Source organism: Betta splendens, chromosome 7 (assembly GCF_900634795.4).
Source record: "Betta splendens chromosome 7, fBetSpl5.4, whole genome shotgun sequence".
NCBI lineage: Eukaryota > Metazoa > Chordata > Actinopteri > Anabantiformes > Osphronemidae > Betta > Betta splendens.
The window spans coordinates 17,468,313-17,490,275 of NC_040887.2; the positions used below are offsets into that span (position 1 = coordinate 17,468,313).

Genomic DNA, 21,963 nt, shown 5'->3' on the forward strand with positions numbered 1-21,963 from the left:
TATCACCAAACCATGTGTGGTAACGAGATCCCAAAATGTTTGAGGAGCAACTTTGAACAGAACATTTGGTCCTATTACAATATGCATTGTGTTGTAATTTGTATAATCAAAACATGAAATAATAAATCCACTCAGTAATATCACCACTCACAGAACACAATTTAATCATGTAGGAAAACACTGACGTGCATGACTACAGGGGAATGAGACAAACTGTACACACACAGTCAAAGCACCTTGTTAAAGCAACTATGCTTAAAGCTAAACCATAATTTTACTGGATGACAATGGTCACATTACCTTTTTTCCTCTATACTATTACATAACAACAATTCTTTTTTGAACATTGTATCACAACTAAAATTTAAACTAGATAAATCAAAGATTCTTTGACAGGTGAGCTATGGTTGTGCTGCTGCTTATCCACTATCATTGAGACTACTAAAACATTTATTGCAAAAGTAAAAAACATCGTACAAGCAGGGGAATCTGTGAGCCAATTGGAAAAACAGAGGCAAACGAGATGGAATGAGATTAAACAACATTTTACGGGGCCAATGTCTGCGTCAGTGTGAATGATCAACTACAGATAAGGAACTGATTGAAGAGCAGCTTCCGCTCTGAGCCAACCATGACCAGCTATCAGAGAGAAAAGCAGTGCACACTGGTACAGTAACACACTTCACCTGGTCTCATGCTGCTCAAACTGACTGATTGCTGAGCGGTTTCAACCACTGTTAGTAATAAGTCATTTATAAATGTCTGATTAGAGCCATATGGCATCGGCCATTTTCTGCAGTTTGGCATTTCTACTGTGGACAAGAAGATGCAGGTGCCACATTTTAGCTTGATCGTAATAAGCTTAAATTAAGTTTTATCTGTGATCTCATCACAGGCTTTACCTTTGTTAGGTCCCAACCCTCTAGACTCAACCTGTCTGTAGTAATGACACCTTTATTGTGAAGGGACGGTACCGGAAGTGTAGCTGTTGCTGGGTAGAGGAAGTAGCTTGTGGCGACGCGTAACGTTTAGTGGACGTGTAACGCTGCGTTTCTCAGTAAGTGAACGGTGCCTGTTTTATTTTAAAACCGATGTGTTGTGTGTCCTTGGAACTTTGGCGAAGAGAACTTTATTCAGCATATTCGTGCATTAAACGTACTGTTAGCTGTCACGTAGGTTGGCAAGTAGCAGCAGCTGACGCTAACTAAGCAGTGACCAACGGTCCGCAGTTAACCAGCTAGTTCTGTTCTAGTTCTTTTATTGTAAGTCATTTTATTTTAATTATTTTAAGGGACTGTGCCACAATCAATAGTCACATGAGCAAACACTGGCATCATCAAAGCTAATGCTAGTTGCTAAAAACAATGTAGTTGTAACGCCTTAGCGTTATAACTATGTTGATGCAAACGTAGTTATTATATTTGCTACATGGTTATTAAGTTGCTTTTATTGTAATTAAACTATAACCACATATCTGCCTTCATGCTCTCAACCTGACGTACATTGGTTCCCACAGGTTTCCTGCTGATTAGGGAGGGCAGTGATACCATGTGCAAGTCACATGAACGACGAGGATGAGGCAGGAACAACACTGGGGCATTCTGAGGAGAGAGCCATTGCACAGTGTCTTCCTGGGGGTGGGGGTTTGCTGCCTGTGAGGCTCGTGCTCGTTCTCAACATATGCAATGAATAGCACCACGCAGCCCCCTACCGACATAAATGGAGATGTGGCAGTCAGCTACGTGTTGGTGCCGTTCGTCTTGATCACTGTTTTTGGAATAGCTGCAGCTGTGGTGAGTTGTGCTAAGTGGGCTGGATGAAACAGTGAGACTGACACAAAGTGCCTTTGTGAGATCTACAAATGATCATAACTGACTAAAAAATATGATTAACATGACACAGTCTTACACAGTGTAATACTCCACCTATGCTTGTTTCAGGTCATGTATCTTCGTAAGAGAAAAAGGTGAGACATGGTTATACTAAACTTTCATTTCTGTATGTGATCAGCTAAATCAAACTGTTATTATTTTGTTTCAGAATTGACAGACTACGTCATCAGCTGTTTCCAGTTTACTCATATGATCCTTCTGAGGAGCTAATTGAAGCTGAACAAGAAATCTGGAGAGACGATGACACAAGGGTATGATGCAAAAGTTTTGTTGTCATAGTGAAGGCAAATAGAAAGCACATAATCATCATCCAGGCATTGTTAGTGATATTTCCAGTCGTAGATAATATACACAACCAAAACCTGACATTACTCCATGCTATCGTCAGAAGACAGCATGAAGACATTTCCACTGTTGTCTCTCTTCCTAATATTGGATTATTATAATTTGTGGTGGTTTAGTTGCACAATTTGCACAAACAGCTGTTTCTCACTTGTCTAGTCACTTCCTCTTCTATACCGAAACATGGCAAGTAGCAGAAGTAGAAATATAGAATAGTCATTCAGCTCATCGTAGCAGGTGGTGGTCAGTTGTTAAACACAGTTTAATGTCTTTCCTTCTAGATAATTTTTGTTATATAAAAATGTTGACTCTTCTTACCTGTTTCCAGTAACACTCCTGATGTTTGGAACTACAACGTTCTAGTGTAGAAATAACTGAAACGGAAATGAAACAATTAGTAATAACAAGAAATTGACAGTGCTGGTTGACTGTAGTCAAAGTGCTGTGAGTCAGGTGAAACACTAGGGGGCAACACCAACCAAGTGCTGAGTTGATTGCTGTAAAATCAGGTGAACAAGATGTCATAACAGGTTCTGTGTTCAGGGGATAAATGTTACTGTTGTGTTATGGCTTTTTAAAATAAAGCACTCCAGATTGCTTAAACCTCTGAATTTTGTGTCCACAGATTGTACAAGGTTGGTCCAGAGGCTATCAGCAGCAATGCCCTCTCCTGTCCAAAGATGCCAATGCATAACAGTGCAAAGTCAACATGTTACTTGTTGGAGACAACCTTCAGCCACACAGATCAGTTGTATTCACCTCCATGCACCTAACTTTTTTTACACTCTGCTACTGTGAGCTTTGAGTCAGCATCTCTTATTTCTCTTTTAAATACTGTGCAGTCAGTGGGCGACTCTGACACATTTATCTAATAGAAGCAGCAGCTTGAACTTATTTATTTAAAATAACTTATTGGATTTGGGTTAATGGGGTTGTGTGACTCATCCTGAAGAAGACGGGCTGTATCTGCACATACAGGTTCCAGTAGGTACAGCCTTGTTTACATTTATAATGCTGTTGTGGGTGACATGTGGTGAGCAGTTATGTTCCTGTGGGTTGCAGCTGGCATTTACACAGACTGTAATTTAGGGGCTGTGGTAAGACTGAATGTTGTGCTCTAGTTAAACTTCATCACTTCGCTGTGAGAGGTTTGTGATCATTACCTGGACTGCCTGTTGTGTAGACGATGTTTGCAGCCTGTTATACACAAACATGGCTTTTTCATCTTTAAAGAGATGTTATTTGCATCAAACACTGAGACACTGGAGTTTTATGGTTTAGATGTGAGTTTGAAAAGCTTTTTAATTCAGTTTCATTTTGATCCTAAAGGGTGAACACACCCTATTCTTGTTTTTATTTGATCTCTGAGCTTAACAGGCTCCACGATGATCTGGATCTATCTGCAGTTAAGCCAAATCCTGTGACTTGCATCAATGGCATGAAAAAGGAGATATGGCAGTAAATAAAACCACCTCCTTTTTCTGATCCCTTAAATAAGGTGTGACTAGTTCACTAAAAACCCATGTCTGCAAGACATGGCACCAGCATTTACCTCCGCCTGGAAGATCTGTCCAGATGAATGCCATAGGCCTGACTGTACCTATGACTCAGGAAACCTCACTCTTGATGAATTGTAACTGTTCCTGAGGTTTATTTGCCTTGTAGTTGTGAATGTAAACTAAAAACCAAACTGTTAAGCTGTCTTTGAATGACAACTTCATCAGGTACGACATGTAGTGGTGTGTCAGGTGGTGACTGAGCTCATAAGTGTGGTGATTTTATTGTCTGACTTGTCATTTTTCCATTTCGCTGTTTACTATTTACCTGGGTACTTTTAAAAGGGTAGGGCATTCAAATTTAGGCAGTACATAGGTTTATGACATACATATACACCATTAACCTTTTATGCAAGGTCTCTTTTATTGGTTGCACCTAAAGTCCTGAATTGTTGAGGTAAAAACTGTAAGAAAAAAAAAAAAGTCTAAAACGCTGTAGATTGTCATTTGTTTTAGGAAAGCAATGCTGCCTATGTAGGTTTTCTTGACCATTTATGTATAAAATGTGATTCAAAGAACAGAAAATGACAAAGAAAGGAATCTTTATTGACCATTTCTGATACAAATTGTTGTAGGGCACCATAGAAATATAGACATTGTACATTTATATACGGTGTACATTAAAAAGAATGATCTCATCCTATAAATGCACAGATGGAATACAATGCGTGTAGAATGACACCGATCTTGTAAAGTGTAGCTGGAGGATGTCAGAAAAACGAAGTCATGAAGTGACCATGGGGTGAGTCATATTAAGTGTAGCCGTATGGGACACAGCATGAACAGTTGAATGAAAAAGCGCCCCGTCTATCAAACACACATTTGTCCATGAAAATCTGAACCAACATTTCAGTGCACCAGAAAAAAAAATGTAAAAGGATAAAAACACACCAGCTAATCTACCACAGTCAGCCAACACAGTCGTCAAGCTGACAGGTCTCCCTGACTTGCTTCACACGTTTAAAAAAAACAACAACCCAACCCATCTGCGAGCTCTGGGTATGAACGAGCCGAGACGTGTTGCATATGCACACAGTCGCACACTTGACATCTTCTATACCTTATTACAGTCAGGCAACGGAAAAAACAACTTGGTACTAACATCTTACAAACTCATACCAGAGATTACATAAAAAAAAAAATTAAATGGTAAAGTAAGCTGTTGAGTGAGGTATGAAATTCCAGGCTTCGAGTCGCCTATTTGCAGTTTTCCGGGTTTTGTAACTGAGGTTGTAGCAGCTTAGGTGTGTGGAAAAACCCAGTTAAGTGGACTGTGACCGCAGGTTCCCTGACACTTACACAGAAATACACAAACATCGTTTTCCTGTGGACATCATTCAAAAAAATTAATGTATTACTGTTTTAGACAGAAGGACCGAGCTGGTGAAGCCACGAGAGCCAGGTAGAAAAAGGAAAGCGCCCAACTACCCTCTGTTGCAATCAAATGCGTTGTTTGACCAGTTGCAATTTGCTTTGAGTGATTGAGCAAGCACATGGAGGCCGAAGGAGGCGCCAATGTAACAGCATTTGAAAAAGCTCCCTGAAGAAACGACACTGATCCTCTCCGCCTAGACTTCTGCCAAACCTATCCTTAAAACACATTATACCAACAAATGTCAACTTTATCATGATATGAAAAGCAGCACATGTTTTTAAAATGTATATAACCCAAAGGAAGAGAACAGTAAGTCAATCAGATTATTCTGATCACTAAACACTTTGTTTCCCCACTACACGCCGAGGAGGAAGTTAAAGGCGTACGACTAAACCTAGACCAACAGGAGACAGAGGAAAAGTGAAGGTGGATCTGCTCTATTGGTGAGACAGGATGACATCAGTTAAGCCGAAAAAACAAACATGTGACCTATTCTCATCCTAAAGACAAGTTAACCACTCCACGCTAACACTTACATGAACCAAATAAAACTGCAAGTAAAATTCACCTTTGTCCAGTATAAAACAGAGAAACCCATTTGCCCTACCATCTCAGATGCAGGTTCAACAAACAAGATTAAGCATAGAAAATGTCCAAACCATCTTTACGGGAAAACAAACCTCTGTCCAGTATAAGAGACTTGTGATATTATGACATGTAAAGAAAAGGGATGTTACCTGTCATGTAATTCTTACATCTATGCTTGAGCAACGTCCATCGTTATATCCAGTGCTGTTGCATGATATATGTACTGGGTTGACCCTTGTTTCTGACAGAGGGTCTTGTCGTGAACAGTGGTCATGTGGTGGCACTGGTGTTTAAGATAAAGCCCAGTTCTGGTTAACAGTAAGTCAGTATGTTGAGTGAGGTAGCATGCGTTGTGAATTACTGGTCCTCTTCCTCCTCCTCCTCCTCCTCCTCCTCGTCTTCTTCAGATGATTCCTGGGATGCCTTTTCTTCCTTTTCCTGCGACGGAGTGGAATAAAAAAGCCAGGCTGTGACTACACCCACGAGGAAAATGCCTCTCAAGCTCCATCAATACTCTGCAACAAAAGGGGCCTGTGATTCATGTCTCAACACGACTGTTTTCACTTTAACAAACCCAAGTACCAACATAAAAATAAATAAATGTTATTATAAATCCCTTTGATAAACCACTATGGCATGAAGAACACCCAGGGGATGGGTGAGCCATCAGTAGTGAAGTGATTCACAGAGCAATGAGTCACAGTAAGGCATCCTGCCTTTTGCCCCCACCCTCACTCTTTACTACCACCACTGATCTTCATTCACAAAAACGAAGGGGGCAGTGAAGAGGGTCATTCCTTTCTGTGACTAATGCGAGCCAGACGTCTTCTAGGAACACGCCCTTGACAGAATATCACTACAAGACCACAATGTCTTTTTAGATTAAACATGTTTCTCTAAACCAGCTGAACATGGTTTGGCCAGCTTCCATAAAATGAGCAACATTCATACATTCCAATTTGTGAGCTTCTGTGTGACCAAGATGCACTAAATGAGTGAACAACAACCAGAATAGCTGGATGAGTCAAGAAAGATGAGTCAAGCAGGAGAAATGGCAAAATGCAATTTTATGGTCAGTTTCACCAATAGTGAAACCAATAACTCAATTGTGCAACTGTTAGCACTGATGCTCTGTTTGAGCGAACTCCTACCTCCTTCTTAGGTCTTCCTCTGCCTTTTCCTCCTGCAGATGGGGCTGCTGTTGCCTTCTGTGAAGGGAGATTAAGCGAGGTTAACAGGGTGTTGTCCTACAATGCATTTTGGCTCAGTGTTCAGCGACTCTGAACAGCCGATGCTGTAAACAATCCATATCACTGCCTGCAGAGGGCAGCAGCACCTCTGCAATTAGACAGATGGAAAGGGGGCATCGGGTTCATTGGCTATTATCTGGAAGGCCGACAGGAACTGCATACAGGGCACTCCAGTTCGCTGGCCACCTGGTCTGAGGATCAGAGACAGCTGGTGGAACTGAGTGGAGACATAAACCCACTGCAGCTCGGGCCTGAGCTGCTAAACCTGTACACTTCATGCGTGCGTGTTGTGCTCGCCCGTTCCCATACATAGCAAAGACAGTGCAGCAAGGGGGAGCTGGAGGGTTGAGGCCAGGGAAAAAAAAAAAATCTGTTGTTGCTATGGAGACGACAGGCAGAGAAGAACTAGGGCTGTGTGCTGGGTGGGGGCGGAGGGGTGCTAAGTGTCAGCTTGGAAACAGTCTTGCGGCCTCTGCACCTGCACCACACTGTGCATGACAAGCTGCAGGAAGCTGGAGGACAGGAAGTACAGAGTGAGCATCACTTGAAAAAAATAAAAATAAAACAAGGTCTTTACAATGGGAAACCTTAGCCAGGCTATTTGTGACACCAGGAGAGGAAGCAGCTAACTTACAGCCAGCCGATATATCACAAGTAACAGCAGGACATCCTTTTAAGAGAATGAGGTTAGCTACTGTTAAAAGGTTCATCAGCCAATGAGGAGAGAACAGGAAGTACTTGTGAGACAAGAGCTGTGATGAGTGGCATGAGTCACCGTAAAACTCATCTCACTAGACTCTACTGAACTCTTATTCCGTCGCCAGGTGAGGACACAACGTACCTTGCCTTTGCTTGTCGCCTTGTTTTTGCTGCCCTTCGGCCGTCCTCTGGGCCTCTTAGGAGTGGGAGACCCACTTGGTTCCTGACAAACAGGACAGCAGGAAAAGGGAGCATGACACAAGAGCCAACAAAATAATACAGCACCATCCAACGGTAATATGAAAGAGCTCTCATTTTACAGGGTCAAGGTTCGTAGCGTTGAGGCTGGTCAAGGCCACAGGTTGCCATGGAAATCAGCTATGAAAAGAACTGTCTGTATGTGTGTCCGTATTTGTGGAATTACCATCACCTACACTATGACAGGACAACCGTCCCTGGGATGACTTGTGGTTGTGAGCTGTGCAGTGGCAGCGTCGCTGCTTCCTGATTCACTTGTAGGTTGTTTACAACCGCAGCTCATAGCAACTGAGCAATTCAATACACACACACACACACTAAATCACCCGTTACGTGATGAGGTAAGGGGGGGGGGGGTTACACCAGCTTAAAGGGGTTGGGTTACAGGTTGCTTACAAACCACCAGTTTGTAGTAGACATCTGCACAGATAAGAGAGGTGAGCGAGTGGTCACAGGCTTGTTTCAGCTATAGCTCCAGTCTTAATTTCACTGAGGGCTTAATGGGGGCTTATGAAATGAACCTCAGCTGCTTGAAGATCTACCTGAGCATTAGTTGGACGGGATGTTGGGCCAGGGGTTGTTTTGTTAGCTATACTTTAAAAGCAGCTTAGTCTTAGTATGTTATGACATGCAAACCCGATATAACGACAATAAAACGGAGCTACTTACGTCAGAGGATTTTACCTGCGGCTGCTTACGGGGTCTTCCACGCCCCCTCTTCTCTGTTGCCTCCTTTTCCTTCGGTGAGACTGTCCCCTTGTCGCTCATGTTTGATTTAGCCTTTTAGACCTGGGGAATAAATCAGTGATCAGGTTCAGCGCAGAGCAGGGCGTCGAGCGCGCACACGCACAATTCTAACGCTATTATGCTCTTTTAGCGCACATAAGAACCAACGAGCGCGCGCTAGCCGCTCACCGGTAACGCATTTACCTCCATTAATCCACGCTTATTTCCATGTCCATTTCGGTCTTGTCTGCACACCGAACCGGCTCGCATGATACTGCCGGGACCCAGGAGGCGGCTACCTAACCCGACGTCCCCTCGTCGTACCAACCACGTTCCGAGGCCCGCTACTGGGACGCGTCAGTGGCCAATGATCGGGCCTGCACATCAAACTACCTCACAGCATGTCTGCAAGCAGAGACGCGCACTGGCCGCCGTGTAACGCGACTCGGTGGGATTTGCAGCTTTAAATCGTCGCCTGCATCGTGCGCGTGTTATTTATTATAGCGAGAGTGGGAGAGGTGACTGGGTTTGTTCGCGGCCGCGGTCAGAGCCAGAGCCAAGGCAACAAAAGACGGCTTCACATTAGAAGCATGCAGCCTCCTGTCGTTTGAGCCTCAGCTCCGAGCGGCCACGGAATAAACCCAGCTGTAGCTCGACGAGCGCGCACAAATTCACCTCGTAGCTGCCGCGATGTTTGCACTCACCTTTGTCGCTTGGCTTTAACCTCCGCTCTAAATTAAAGAAGAAATGTGTCCTTTAAGCCTGGCTGGCTGTGCCCGGTTAAAGAGCCTCGCACCGAGCTATAGGCTCCGGCGGCTATTCGTCAGACTACACACAGCCCGCCCCTTTAAAATCCCAGCTCATGCGGCGGTGAAAACACATGAACCAGCCACGGAGCTGAGAGTCAAAAGAGAGCAAAGGGTGTTTTAAATACCTTCACCAGCAGGTTGGGACGTTTATTCAAACACCCTCCTGTAAATATCACGCGTGTCCTGTCTCCGGTGAATAAAGGGGGAAAAGGCGGCAGTCAAGAGAAGATTTGGGGCAATTTAAAGAGCCGCCCTCCTGGGAGCTAACACGGTGGAAGGCGGAGATATGATAAATGGGCCACTCTGAGGAGAAGGGGACGCCACCAAGCCCTCATCACTAAAGCAAATCTGATGTAAACACAAGTCAGCTGCGTTCACTACTAATGTTTGATATTCAAATTTTACATTATTTACATTCATCGATTAAGATTAATCAGTTAAATGCAGAAAAGATCCATGTAATATTGTGTTATTGTGCATATAATATTTTATTATTTATTCGTCTTAAAAAACTTTTTTTTGTAAAATATTGATGCTGGTTGTGAGATAATTAAACTGTATCCCTTCCCCTGGAAGCGATGGAACCCACGTTTATTAGTAAATCAAGTCTTTCAAAGGTGAGGTGCACTTGAAAAATGTGGCAAAATTTTATACATGTGATTCATGAAAAGTAAATACTTTTTAGATCTGATTTAACCACAATTATCCAGAGGTCTGTTGTCAGGTTACAACCACAACATGTTCTTAAACTAAATAAACAAACCAGATAAAGTATAAAAAAGCAAAAATTTCAAAAAATATCCTGTAGAAAATATAATCTTTTTCCACTTTCATAATTATAGAAAAAAATTTAAAAAATGCAAAAACAAACAAGATTAATTCAAACAATACTTCTGTTCCTGTTTTAGCAGAACACTACAGATCAATTGGGCAATAACACAAAACTGTCCTGTAATGGATGTGATTGCAGCTGCAGGACCCACTGCCTCATAAAGATGCTATATGAATAAGTTGCATTCTTTATCTATCCATACAGACTGTACTACTTACTGTCTTGCCTTCAGGTGTCGGTGTGACCCGTCTCATGTCTTCATGGGTATGGTGGACACTGCTCTAATCAGGGTCTAATAGGGTATGAGTGGAGTGAGCACTTTAAGTCCAATGTTCTGCTCAGCGCTCGCCCTGCATGCCACCCATTTCCTCCCCATTTCTCACTCTATTCACTTCCTGCCTCTTTATCTTCCACAACTACTTCGGTCCCATCCCCCACACCCTCACAGATCGCTGCTATACCCAGCCACTCAGTGCTTAGATGGAGACAAGGTAGGTCCACAGTGTGTGTGTGTGTGTGTGTGTGTGTGTGTGTGTGTGTGTGTGTGTGTGTGTGTGAGGAATGCTGTCCCTCTCAACCACTGGCACCACCTGGAGACTGATAACGGGACTGGATCATGTGACTGATCAGTGATAATGCTAAAAAAATGTTTGGTTGTGAGGAAAAAAAGTTGCTGTCCATCTGTCTGTGGGACCAAAACAAAAATTTATGATTATTAAATTAACTAAGGTAAACAAACCATTTCCAAATGATCACAAGTCCAAGAAAAAATTGTAACGTGGTTTGAAAACCTGGGAATCAGTGGTTTTCCAGCAGGTTAGTCATACAACAACAGCTGGGACCAGTTATTATCATTAACTTCTTTGTCTCTTTTGCTGATTTTTTCAACAAATGTACGTTAGTGTCATTAGAGCAACAATGAAGCATCTTATAAAATGCCAAAACTTTGGCAAATTAGTAAAAGTCACTCAGCTGCTTAATTTATGAATAATCTAGAATGAAAATAATCGACTTCAGGAGTATCAGGTTAATGTGTTTTTGCTAAATTTGATGTTAATACATTCATGTTAATTTAATAACACAGCTGTTGCTGATTAGTGTTTCTGTACCTCTGACACATGTTGTGTCAGAGGTACAGAAAGAGGATGTGATGTGTCACGTCTTCACACATACCAAACTGTAAAGAAAAGAAGAAAGTACGCCTTTATTGGTCATTATCACATACAATGTAACAAAAAAATGTAGCCCTTCCCCTGGGGGAGCAGTGGGCTGCCCTGCCAGCCGCTTGGGGAGCTAGTGCGAAGTGTCTTACTCAAGGACACACTTGGTACTCTGGTGGGGGTTTGAACCTTCCGCTCCCCAAACCAACGCTCTACCACTGAGCCAACAAGCCACCAAACTGTAATGAGTGACTTTATTTATTCATTAATTCCAATGATACATGAGATAGGCACCTCCCCATCAGACGCTCTGTCCACAGTCTTTCTTAGCTTGTGAACCCTGCAGAAGCCCAGGGCAGACAGAATCCTATTAACCACAATGTGGAGGGGGGGTCTTGGCCCACTTTGGCACACCCACCCCTCCCCCACGAATGTTGCCCTCCCTCCTATATGCTCATCCGTCTTCACTTTCAGCGCACGCTTAAACTCATTCTAAATCCATTTTTAGGTGCTGGTGAAGCCGCAGGAGTGCTGCAGCCAAACCAGTGAACAGATGTGGACAAAACATCCTATTCCTGCTTGTGCCTGGGTTTCCCCCTGCTTGTGCTGCTGTTGGCCCTGGCTGAGCCTGATCATAACTAACATACACATACACACACACCACTCACATCCTCTGTGCAAGAAAAAAACAGCAGGAGAGAGGGACAGAGAGAAAATCCAGGGGGAGGGGAGAGGAAAAGTGTGGGAGCAGTTGAAAGGCGGATGGTGGGCGGAGATGGGAATATGTGTGTGGGTGTCTTTTATACTTCAGTTAGGGGCGGATGGAGGTTACTGGGCGGGGGATGGGACACAGCTGATTTAGTCAGCTTATGAGTAGTGTCTGACTCACAAACACAGGAAGTAGCACATATTCCTTGTTTAGTGAACAGAGCACTGTATTTATGCAATATGTCATATATGAATGGCATAATAGGACCTCACACGCCACCTAATTTCACCTCCTTTGGTCACTGACTCAACTCTCCCCCACTGTCCCTTTCAAATAGCTTCACGTCCACATCCTGAGTGTTTTCAGACAGGGATCCAACGGGTGCATCAGTCATACTGTGAGTCAAGCTGGTGAATATTCTAAGAATCAAAACTGCCATATTTGAAACTTCCTTTGGCAACAACAGCCTGAACGAACAAGAAGACGCCTATTAGCTTAATTTGTTGTTTGTTGTCTGAAGCAAGAACAAAATCTCCATTCAAACATTTGAGAACATGTTTTTGTCATGATACAATAAATAAAAATTACTGACATCCAGCCTACTCAGTGACGTAGAACTGAATGATGCACATAGTTAAGATTTTGTATAACAAAAAAAAACATCATCAACTTTGGTATAAATATACAAATCTATTTATAACCGGAAGGCAAAGTTGTTTTGTTTGGTGCTTTGCCAGGATGGCCAGAGGTCAAAGGTCAGCTACAGAGGAACACTATATCTTAGTTGACATCATTATTCCACCAAATATTCATATGTTTTTTAATCTGCATCACACAATGCTTTATGCTGTTATTTTCAAATGTGGCTGCCATTAACTTAAATGAATTAATTAAAGCCATATAAATATTCTAGATTTGAAGAATGTGAAGCTATGCAGTGTTTAATTGTAGCTGATATGGGGCAACCAATAGTTGTCAGATGGTAATCAGATGGCATAAAACCAGACCCTGTGGCTTCTTTGAGAAATGACGCTATCTTGTGGACAAACGTGCTCATGAACAGTACCTGCACATTCAGAAGGATCGTGTTTTGTCTAAATCAGTATTTGCAGCTTATTTGCAGAGATGCTTTCTCACCTCCCAAGCATTACCAGGGTCTGCGCACGTTATTGTATCCCTGAAGACATCTTAGCTAAAGGGCTGTTGTGCTGTCAAACACAAACCAAGCACATCAGTGATCAGGTCCAGCAGAGGGCAGTGTTACCCATAGATTATGATACTATGTTTACTATGCTGTCATAGAAGAATATTCCATCCATTCATTTTCTACCGCTTTTTCCCATGTGGGGTCGTGGGTGGTGCTGGAACCTATCACCCACCTAGAACCCAGCTGTGTTAGGGCGAGACACACAGACAGACAGACAACCATTCACACACAATTATATGGCAATTCAGAGTGACCAATCAATCTAATGCATGTTTTGGACCGTGGGAGGAAGTCAGAGAACCCACTCGAAGAACAGTGCTACCCACTGCACCACCATGCTGCCCCTCTGTGAAATATGTTTTCACAATTTGTAAACAAGTTAATATACAATCAAGGTTATAACAAGGTTGTGCAGGTTGGACTGTATTCAATCATTTGTCTCCATATAGGAAAGAGTAGAGTCCATCTCTTCTTCGTCCTTAGACAGCTGAAATGAAACGCCACTTAATTCAACTGAGCCTCATCAGGTTTAGATTCAACTAAAGCAAAGGAAGCAGAGGATCTGTGTCAGTCTGACAGATGAGCACATGTTCAGAGCAGCCGGGGGAGTCGCCCTGGTGATGCTGCATCTGGAAGTTTTGAATTCACGCTACGCCTTCATGTCTTACTTGATTGATCAAAAAGGATGGGACCCACCTGCCCATTCCAGGTTTGTCACATTCCTGCATGGCTGCAGCTTTCCCCAAAGAGCACAGCTGGCCCGATGATCTGCAGTTCACTTTACCGTTGTTATTTTATTTCCTTTGGCAGAGGAAAGACTGATGATGACCACCACACCAAATACAAGCTTAGCAACATTTATTTTGTTGCATACGTAGAAATGCACAGATGGGTGCCGTCTATCGATTTCACTAGTATTACATCCATGGATCCATCCATCTATTATCCTACAACCTTCCCCCTGCCAGATGCCAGAGCCTGTCCTAGCTGCCACTGGGTTAGAGGCTCCACTTAATCCAGGAGCGTGTCTTTCAACGGTGGAAAGAAGCTGGACTACCCAGAGAAAACGAAAACACAGACACAGGGAGAACATGCAAACCTGGCTCAAACCTGGTTAATTATACTAGATAATCTAATAAATAACAGACATAAGGTCAAGAACGATTTAAGAGTGGAAGCTGCAGACATGCAGACAATGCTGGGAGCCTGCAACCCAGCTGTTTAAGCCTGAAAGTCACATGGTGGTGTCTGGAGTAATATCAGTTGACAGGTTCCCTCCCTGACACTAGGATGTCCATCTCTGGCCTTGACCACATGGAGGTGTTGGGTGACCTGTGTAAGCTGGTGTCACATAGCTTGGCTATTGATGAATGATTAGAGTTGCTGAAGACAGACTGTGGTGCTGCCACCCGCGGCACTCTAGGTGAGATGGATGAGCCCATTTGTAATGCAGAGGGGCCCCCACAGCTGCATTAACTATTAAAGTGTGGTTATCTCAGGGTAATGGTTCGCCAGCAGCACTGGAACAAACTACAGCAACAGAAAGTATAATTCTAATGTTGATGTATGGGCCGTGCTGCTGTAGATTAGAGGTTCTATTCTCCAATCTGACTGATTATCTGTGAAATGTCATATGTTGTTCGACCTGGGAAATAAATAAAAAGACATTAACTTGTACAGGCAATTAATTACAGTGTTTGAAGGATGTTTAACTACAAAAGCAGGTAATGCAAAAAATCTACATTTAAAATGATTCTAAATATTTAAACCTTCACGTCGAATTTTCTTCAGGGATGTCTCTTCAACCTGTAAAGGTTTCTTTGTCTGTAATACACTTGTTTTGTTTTTAATCGAAGATAAGCTTGGCCGTGACTGGGCTGGCCGACAAATCTGAAATGATGTTGTTACCACGTGCCCACAAAAGAAGCACAGCTCTGTTACTAAGTGAAGCAGAGACCCGTGAATTGGGGAGGGCAGCGATCGTCTGAGGGGGTCTCACTTTTGGTTGTCTCTCATATTTGTTTTTCGTACCAGCAGCCACTGTTAGGGAGTTCACCAATAGCTTCATTCTGGTCTTACTGGTATGGGGTAAAACCAACTCCTCTATATCTTTTGTATTGCTTAAAGCCTGTTGTGTAAATGTGCCCAGTGAACCGACCGTCTGAGGGATGGAGGAGCACAGGAGTGGCCATTCATTCCCTTTACCTGGAGGGGTGGGGGAGCAGAACGGTGTCCCACCTCCCGCTGAATAAATCATGGCTGGGTCTGTTCTGCAGCTGCAGTCCAATTAAGCAAAGGGAACTCTGCAAACGCTGTTAGGTGCTATGATTAATTACACAGTGGTGACAACACACAGCAAGGCACACAATGTCCCAAAGGATGAGCACCAACCATGGCTTCACTTTGCTGAGTCCAGCCTATTGTTCCCTTTGAAGGTACAATATTACTATCATATCCATATGTGAAATGTAATCTCATAACCACATGCAGATGCATAAACTGAGCACCAGAAAGCTAAATTCCAACTAAATTTACTGTATCAATAGATTTTGCACCTCACATGTCATGTCTGCCTAGAATAGTAAGTGAAAGTGCAATTATTTCTCTTTACACCGTCTATGACACCGCTCTTAGTCTTACCACCCAGCTCATTTAAAGACTGCCTTTAATTGAACACAAAAAGGCAGAGAAGAAGGTGGAAGGGAAAGGTTAATGGGGCTGACACAAAGGGCAGCAGCCGAGGAAGTCAAGCCTTTTGTGTCACATCCTGCTGCAGCGCAGCCCACACAAGGAGCCAATTAGGAGCGGTCAGTAATCAAGCCAGGTCTGGTGGCCGGACTTCGGCCTCAGCTTCCGCTCCAGGACAACTGGTGTTATGACTTCCTTCCTTCTACCAATGAAAGGCTCACACTGACGTTTGACTGTTGCCACATCCAATTGAAAGGTCACACAGAATGTAACAAATGAGAATGGAGGAAAGACGAGACAATGAAGTAATTGGAGAAGAATCTGTTCAGTTACCTTCACCACTCTTCATTCATATCCAGCAGAAGATCATCAAGCTGCTCTTTCTACTTTCAGCTAGTGAGACTTTTTTCACCTCATACAGAGGAAGGAAGTAAAAATGTGACATTTCCCACCAACTTATTAAAGGTCAGATTCAAAGTTAAATAAGAGAATGATCTCTGTTTGTTTATTCATTAGAAGATGCAGAATTTCTATTATCTGCAGTTATTATTTGTCTTTACAGTATTTTCCATCACTGTTACATAGTCACAGTCCCAAACCAATTCAATATTTACCAAACGTCCATATCTGATGATTGCGTTATTCTCTTTTTTAGCAACAAGCAGCTGTTTCTATAGCAACAAAGACAGTGATAGTAGATGAACACAGAGCCCAAACCCAAGGTAACACTGAAAAACCAAACTTAAACACCTCTGCTTGACGTAAAAGCCTCAAAGTTTTTAGAAAGTGATTATCTGTGTATAACACAATCCACCCACAAGCTGAGATTCATTTTTAGTGTCTGTGATTGACTTAACCTTTTATAAGTCTCTTGGCAAATTATCAACAATTGTTCAGACAAACACTGAAGGTAAGCTGGAGGAAACGTGCATCTTATAAGCCAGTTATGTGCAATGTTATGAATAAAGTTGGATAGAGTTGGAAATGAGTTACAAAATAGTCTAAAGGCACCAAACTGTACATTACATCCTGCCCTTTAATGAAGTTGGCCTTTTTACCACTTATGAGCCTAACTGAGTGAGCTAAATATCACAGTTTTTATATACAGTATGAAACAAAACATTGGTGTCTCTCACTGATTAGCCCAAAACAAAACACACATCATGAATACAACAAACATCAAAACGGTATATATGTATTTCATGTCTCTAACTAATGAATCGATTATTTTTTTTGTTGAGACAAACTTTTAAAACTGGAGGCTCATAATACGTGAAGCCTTTCAGAGCTGAATTTAGGGTCTTTTTCTGCTGATGCAAATTGTTTTGTGATAAATAAAAACTTCTGTGTAAATATGTTGCAATTTGACCATTGCAGCTTTATCTGGTCCACACCACAACATTTCAGCTCTTCTTAATCTTCACTGCTGCCGCTTTGGGAGGAACACAACTTATGACCACAGTACACAACTTATGACCACGGTCAACAGTAAAGGTGGTTCAACTTTTGATGGATTGTTGAGAAATATCACAAGCAAAAGCAATTAAGATAAGCTGAAATGCTGTAGGTATTTTTTCAGGGTTTACAACAAACCATACCTCTATTTAAAATTCATCTTTGTCCACAATGGCACATCTTTGCATGATTATGGCTTTTTGCACCCAGATGCTACTGCACACACACATTTGCATTTTGACAGTAGCTGAATCTTTGTGTATTTTACTAATAAAACCTCAAAGGCAAATTTTCTTGAGCGAGCTACAAATAATCCTGTTCAATAAACATTATTTTCATGTCTAAGTATTTCTGTGTTCCCACATGACACAATTTCATGGGCTATAAATACATGTGTTCTTGTTCTGGCTGCAGCTGCTTCTGGGGATTAAAACCAAACATGACTTATGCCGCACACGGTGATTGTAAAGGGGGTTTGGTGGCTTTTCCCAGATACAGCCTCTCAGCATGTAACAATGACTTTTGGCTGCAGTTGCAAAAATTTCTCTGAATTGGATTACAGTCACACAATGTATGGAAAGCAACACTCTCAGCCTAGATAAAACGAGACAACGGAAAAAGTGGATGGAAGAAAAAAACAGCAAACAGCAAACATCAACGGGTGAAAGTGAAAGGTGTTTTCAAAACAAAACAGGAAGCCCAGTGTTTTGGAGAATGCAATCTTAAGATTTAATTGATTGATTTTATAATCTTTCCAATGCTTTTCAATAACTTCAAAGCTTTCCAAATAGCTTTGATTAAGACTTTACGATTTAATGGGCTGCTCATCAATGTTTTAACAGGATCATAGTCTTTTGAGTGCACAGTAAAGAACTGAATGTAATTAAAATGTTTAATTTCTCCAGGCCAAGAAGCTTCATTAATGCATTAAAATCAGTGAAGAGATTGTATTTTAGAGTGACCCTCCTCATTTGTTTCAATCCTGTGTTAATTATCAGTAACATTTAGCTGCGTTTAAAAAAAAAAGAAAAGATGATTTGCTCACTAAGGTTATCTTGCTTCGGTCACTGCTGCTTAGATTTCATGTCTCATGCCTCTTAGACTTCATCAGCATTATTTATTCTGCTCCCAGCAGCGGTGTGAGCTGGGCTAATGGACAGGTTTTTGACTGACGTCATGCATGAGATGTATGCAGAGAAAGAGAGTGAGCATGTGAGGAGGTGAAGTTGACACTCCCAGCTCACAGCAAAAAGGCTGCGGGTTCAAACTCTCCTATTGTTTGGGTCCTTTCAGTGTGGCAAAAGATAATTGGCTGGATGGATGAATATGTAGAGATGATAACAAAATCATCACAATTATTTACTAAAATTCATATAAAATCTATCTAAAATCTATATCAATGTTAGTAAAGAATTGTAATGGGATAGCGATAAAGCCTCTATGTGAACAAATACTATGGAAGCCTATTGGAACTGTCCCAGGATCAGGCAGATATATATAGTTAGAGTGAAGCTGGAGAATAGGTTCAGAAGTTTAGGGGGAAACAGATTCATTTCACATTGATTTTACCTCCAAGCCACTGGATTCAGCAGCAAAACATCAGCATTAGCATTTAGTAAATGTGTGTGTTTTTGGACATAACTACTGGATACAATGCTGACTTTTTACTCTGTCTAACTTCTTGACAGCTCATCATCACATGTGCCGCTGCACTACTTGACTCTCGTATCTGCTGATTCCACTGCTGACGCATTTCCCGTGCAGAATTAGAATCACAAAATGTCTTTAAGCCTCACATTCATTTTGAGTTATCTCCCGTCTTCCTCTTTAAACTGCCTTTATCACCCCAGCGCCAAACACTCTGCACTCATTCTGCACTCATTCCGCTCTGTGACTCAACCATCGTTAGCAAAAGCATTTGTCTAAATATGTTGTGCTATGCAGAGAGTGTACCAACATGCACATAGCTTCTAGGTGTGAATATAAAACATACAAGGCTGTTTAATTCTATATAGTGAAGGCTGAATGTGTTAAACATGGTCCAGTTGCTTTTCTCACTTGTGTGTCCTAGACTCTACTTTGATATATCAGTGTTGGGTTTGTGTGGTTGGTTGTGAAGTTTTGTACCTGTAAAATCTTTTCAGACATTCTGTTCAACAGAAAAAAAACATAAATTATAAATAAACCTACTAATAAATAAATAAAGCTGCTTGAAACACATCAGTAGAGCTTGTGTTGGTGTAATAATCATATTATCGATGCAATATAATGAAGGTATGTTTAATTTGTGTTAAACAAGCATGTCAGCTTACAGAAAGCAACCGTTGCGAGCTGACGCTGCCCACACTGTGTGATCACAACAATTATACTGGTGTAATGCATGTCACACTGTGTGAGTTGGCTCTAATGGAGTCTTGGTCACAGTCTAAGGCACATATCAACTTTAAAAGAAGACAATTATTTGCATATTAGCAATTATACAAGAGGTTATGACAAGGTTAGGGTGTTTTTTATTATTTAGGTGCTATTTGCAGTTAGGTCCAGAAGCTAGACAGTCACATTAATGCTTCAGCGCTGCCTTATGTGTTATTTGTACACTGCCAGCATGAACCAGGCTCAGGTTTGTCAATAGGTGTTGAAGCTGAAACAATCAACATTACACAAACAAGCAAACACACAAATCAGAGATAATAAAAGCCTGCTGTAGCAGAGAGGTGACTGTACTATTAAGCTAGGTCTAATGTTGTGAAGGCCACCTGCAGGTATGCATACATCTCTGGGAAGCTGCAATGTTGCCAGGTAGGACAATGGGCCAGACAGATGGCCCAATGCCCAGAACTCTGCTGCCCTGGTCTCGGAGGTCCAACTGCCCGCCCCAACCTGCTGCTAATGAACCCTCCACACCAATTCAAAAGGCCTGGATGACAGATAGGCAGGCAGGCAGGCAGGAAGGCAGGCAGGCAGGCAGGCAGGCAGGCAGGCAGGCAGGCAGGCAGGCAGGCAGGCAGGCAGGCAGGCAGGCAGGCAGGCAGACAGACAGACAGAAGGGCAGGCAGGCAATCAAAGAGACCTACTCTTACATAACTTGTCAACTATTCAAAGCATCTGATCACATTGACATTGAAATAGCCTGTTTGTGGATTATGTAACAAGCAAGCTGGTATCTGCTCCATCTGTGATTACAGTAAGGTGCAGTCACAGACGGATACCTTCATCTGCTGTTTGCACACTGTCGTCCAACCACCAGCTTTGTTTACAGTGATTAATTAGATTCTAGCCCCTCAATGTGTCACTTACAGCTTCCAATGAAAGTTCAGTACAGCAAGTGTGAAGACACCTATAAAGATAGTATAGAGAGCAGCACAGGACGGTGTGACTGGATCTTAATGGTGGCTTGGTGGCTCAGTTGGTAGTGTTGGCTTGGGGAGTGGAAGGTTCCAGGTTTAAGCCCACCAGAGCACAAGTGTGTCCTTGAGTAAGAAACTTCACATTACCTGCCCGGGCACCACACTGTGGCTCCCAGTGCTCCCCCCAGGGGATGGGTAGAAATGCAGGTTTATTTTCCCAAAGATCAATAAAGTTCAATTATCGTTATTATATCTGACTCACTGTTGCTCATAATGAAACACCAAATAACAATAAGTCATTTAAATAGAATAAATGATTCTGATGTCAGAAATGATTCCAAATCACTAATAAACATTATGTGACCAGTTTGTAAATCTGTGCTTTGAATATATGACTTAAAAATCAGTGTTAAGCACTGATAAAGCCTCCGCTGAGAACATGTTTGTTGTGGGATGCTGACTTGCTGCTTGCTTGCTTCCTGCATTAGGAGCCCTGTTAGCAGCCTAGTTCCCACAGCCTGCACTGCATCACCATCCTGGCAGGATACAGCCATGAATACAAGTGCTAATACGGAATGCCTACAAATCAGGGCTTGTCTGTGCCGCAAGACTTTTTAGGCGCTGTGCACAATATTTCCCCTGCCCAATAATTACTTGTTTTATTCCAAAGACATACCGGAGCCCAATTCATTTTGTTTTGTTATTTGGTTTTTAAACAAGGGCGTGACTCTGCATTTACACAGAGTGAATCTGAATCATGCTTGTGCAAATGCAGTCATACAGGGAAGCTGATCAAATCCTGCTAAATGAATTTCCTGTACAGAGGAACAAAATTATTTACAGATCCCAAAGCTTGTGTGATTGGACAAGGTGAGAACAGACAGAAAGACATTCATTACAACTCAGATTGTTTATTAATCCTGCCTCTGTTTATAATGCTTACATAATCAAGACTAGGGAGCCCTATGTTAAGGTTATTTACATAAGTTTGTTTTTAAATACTGTTCAGATTATCAGTCTTGATTTCTTTTTGTGCTAGTCATTATTTTTCAATATGAAAAAAGCTTAAT

The 21,963-nt window shown here is 42.1% G+C and overlaps 2 protein-coding genes across 11 annotated transcripts; one reads left to right on the forward strand and one right to left on the reverse strand.

Moving 5' to 3' along the window:
- The first annotated feature begins 903 nt into the window (after nucleotides 1–903).
- Nucleotides 904–3,931, forward strand: smim29 (small integral membrane protein 29). 2 transcript variants are annotated; one of them, XM_029156463.3, is made up of 5 exons: nucleotides 904–1,057; nucleotides 1,517–1,793; nucleotides 1,941–1,966; nucleotides 2,041–2,143; nucleotides 2,860–3,931. In XM_029156463.3, the coding sequence occupies exons 2-5, from the start codon at nucleotides 1,686–1,688 to the stop codon at nucleotides 2,926–2,928; spliced, it is 306 nt and encodes a 101-aa protein (XP_029012296.1). In that variant the 5' UTR covers nucleotides 904–1,057; nucleotides 1,517–1,685; the 3' UTR covers nucleotides 2,929–3,931. The 2 variants fall into 2 exon arrangements, with proteins under 2 accessions (XP_029012296.1, XP_055366178.1); XM_055510203.1 differs by lacking the exon at nucleotides 904–1,057 and adding an exon at nucleotides 1,140–1,262.
- Nucleotides 3,932–4,315: 384 nt separating this feature from the next.
- hmga1a (high mobility group AT-hook 1a) lies at nucleotides 4,316–10,750 on the reverse strand. 9 transcript variants are annotated; one of them, XM_029156460.3, is made up of 5 exons: nucleotides 10,546–10,750; nucleotides 8,645–8,749; nucleotides 7,845–7,925; nucleotides 6,905–6,961; nucleotides 4,316–6,191 (listed from the first exon to the last, which is right to left on the reverse strand). In XM_029156460.3, exons 2-5 carry the CDS (start codon nucleotides 8,726–8,728, stop codon nucleotides 6,111–6,113), a joined length of 303 nt encoding a protein of 100 aa, XP_029012293.1. In that variant the 5' UTR covers nucleotides 8,729–8,749; nucleotides 10,546–10,750; the 3' UTR covers nucleotides 4,316–6,110. The 9 variants fall into 9 exon arrangements, with proteins under 9 accessions (XP_029012293.1, XP_029012288.1, XP_029012292.1 ...); XM_029156455.3 differs by having other exon boundaries at nucleotides 8,630–8,749; nucleotides 10,546–10,717; XM_029156459.3 differs by lacking the exon at nucleotides 10,546–10,750 and adding an exon at nucleotides 9,621–10,430.
- Nucleotides 10,751–21,963: the final 11,213 nt, after the last annotated feature.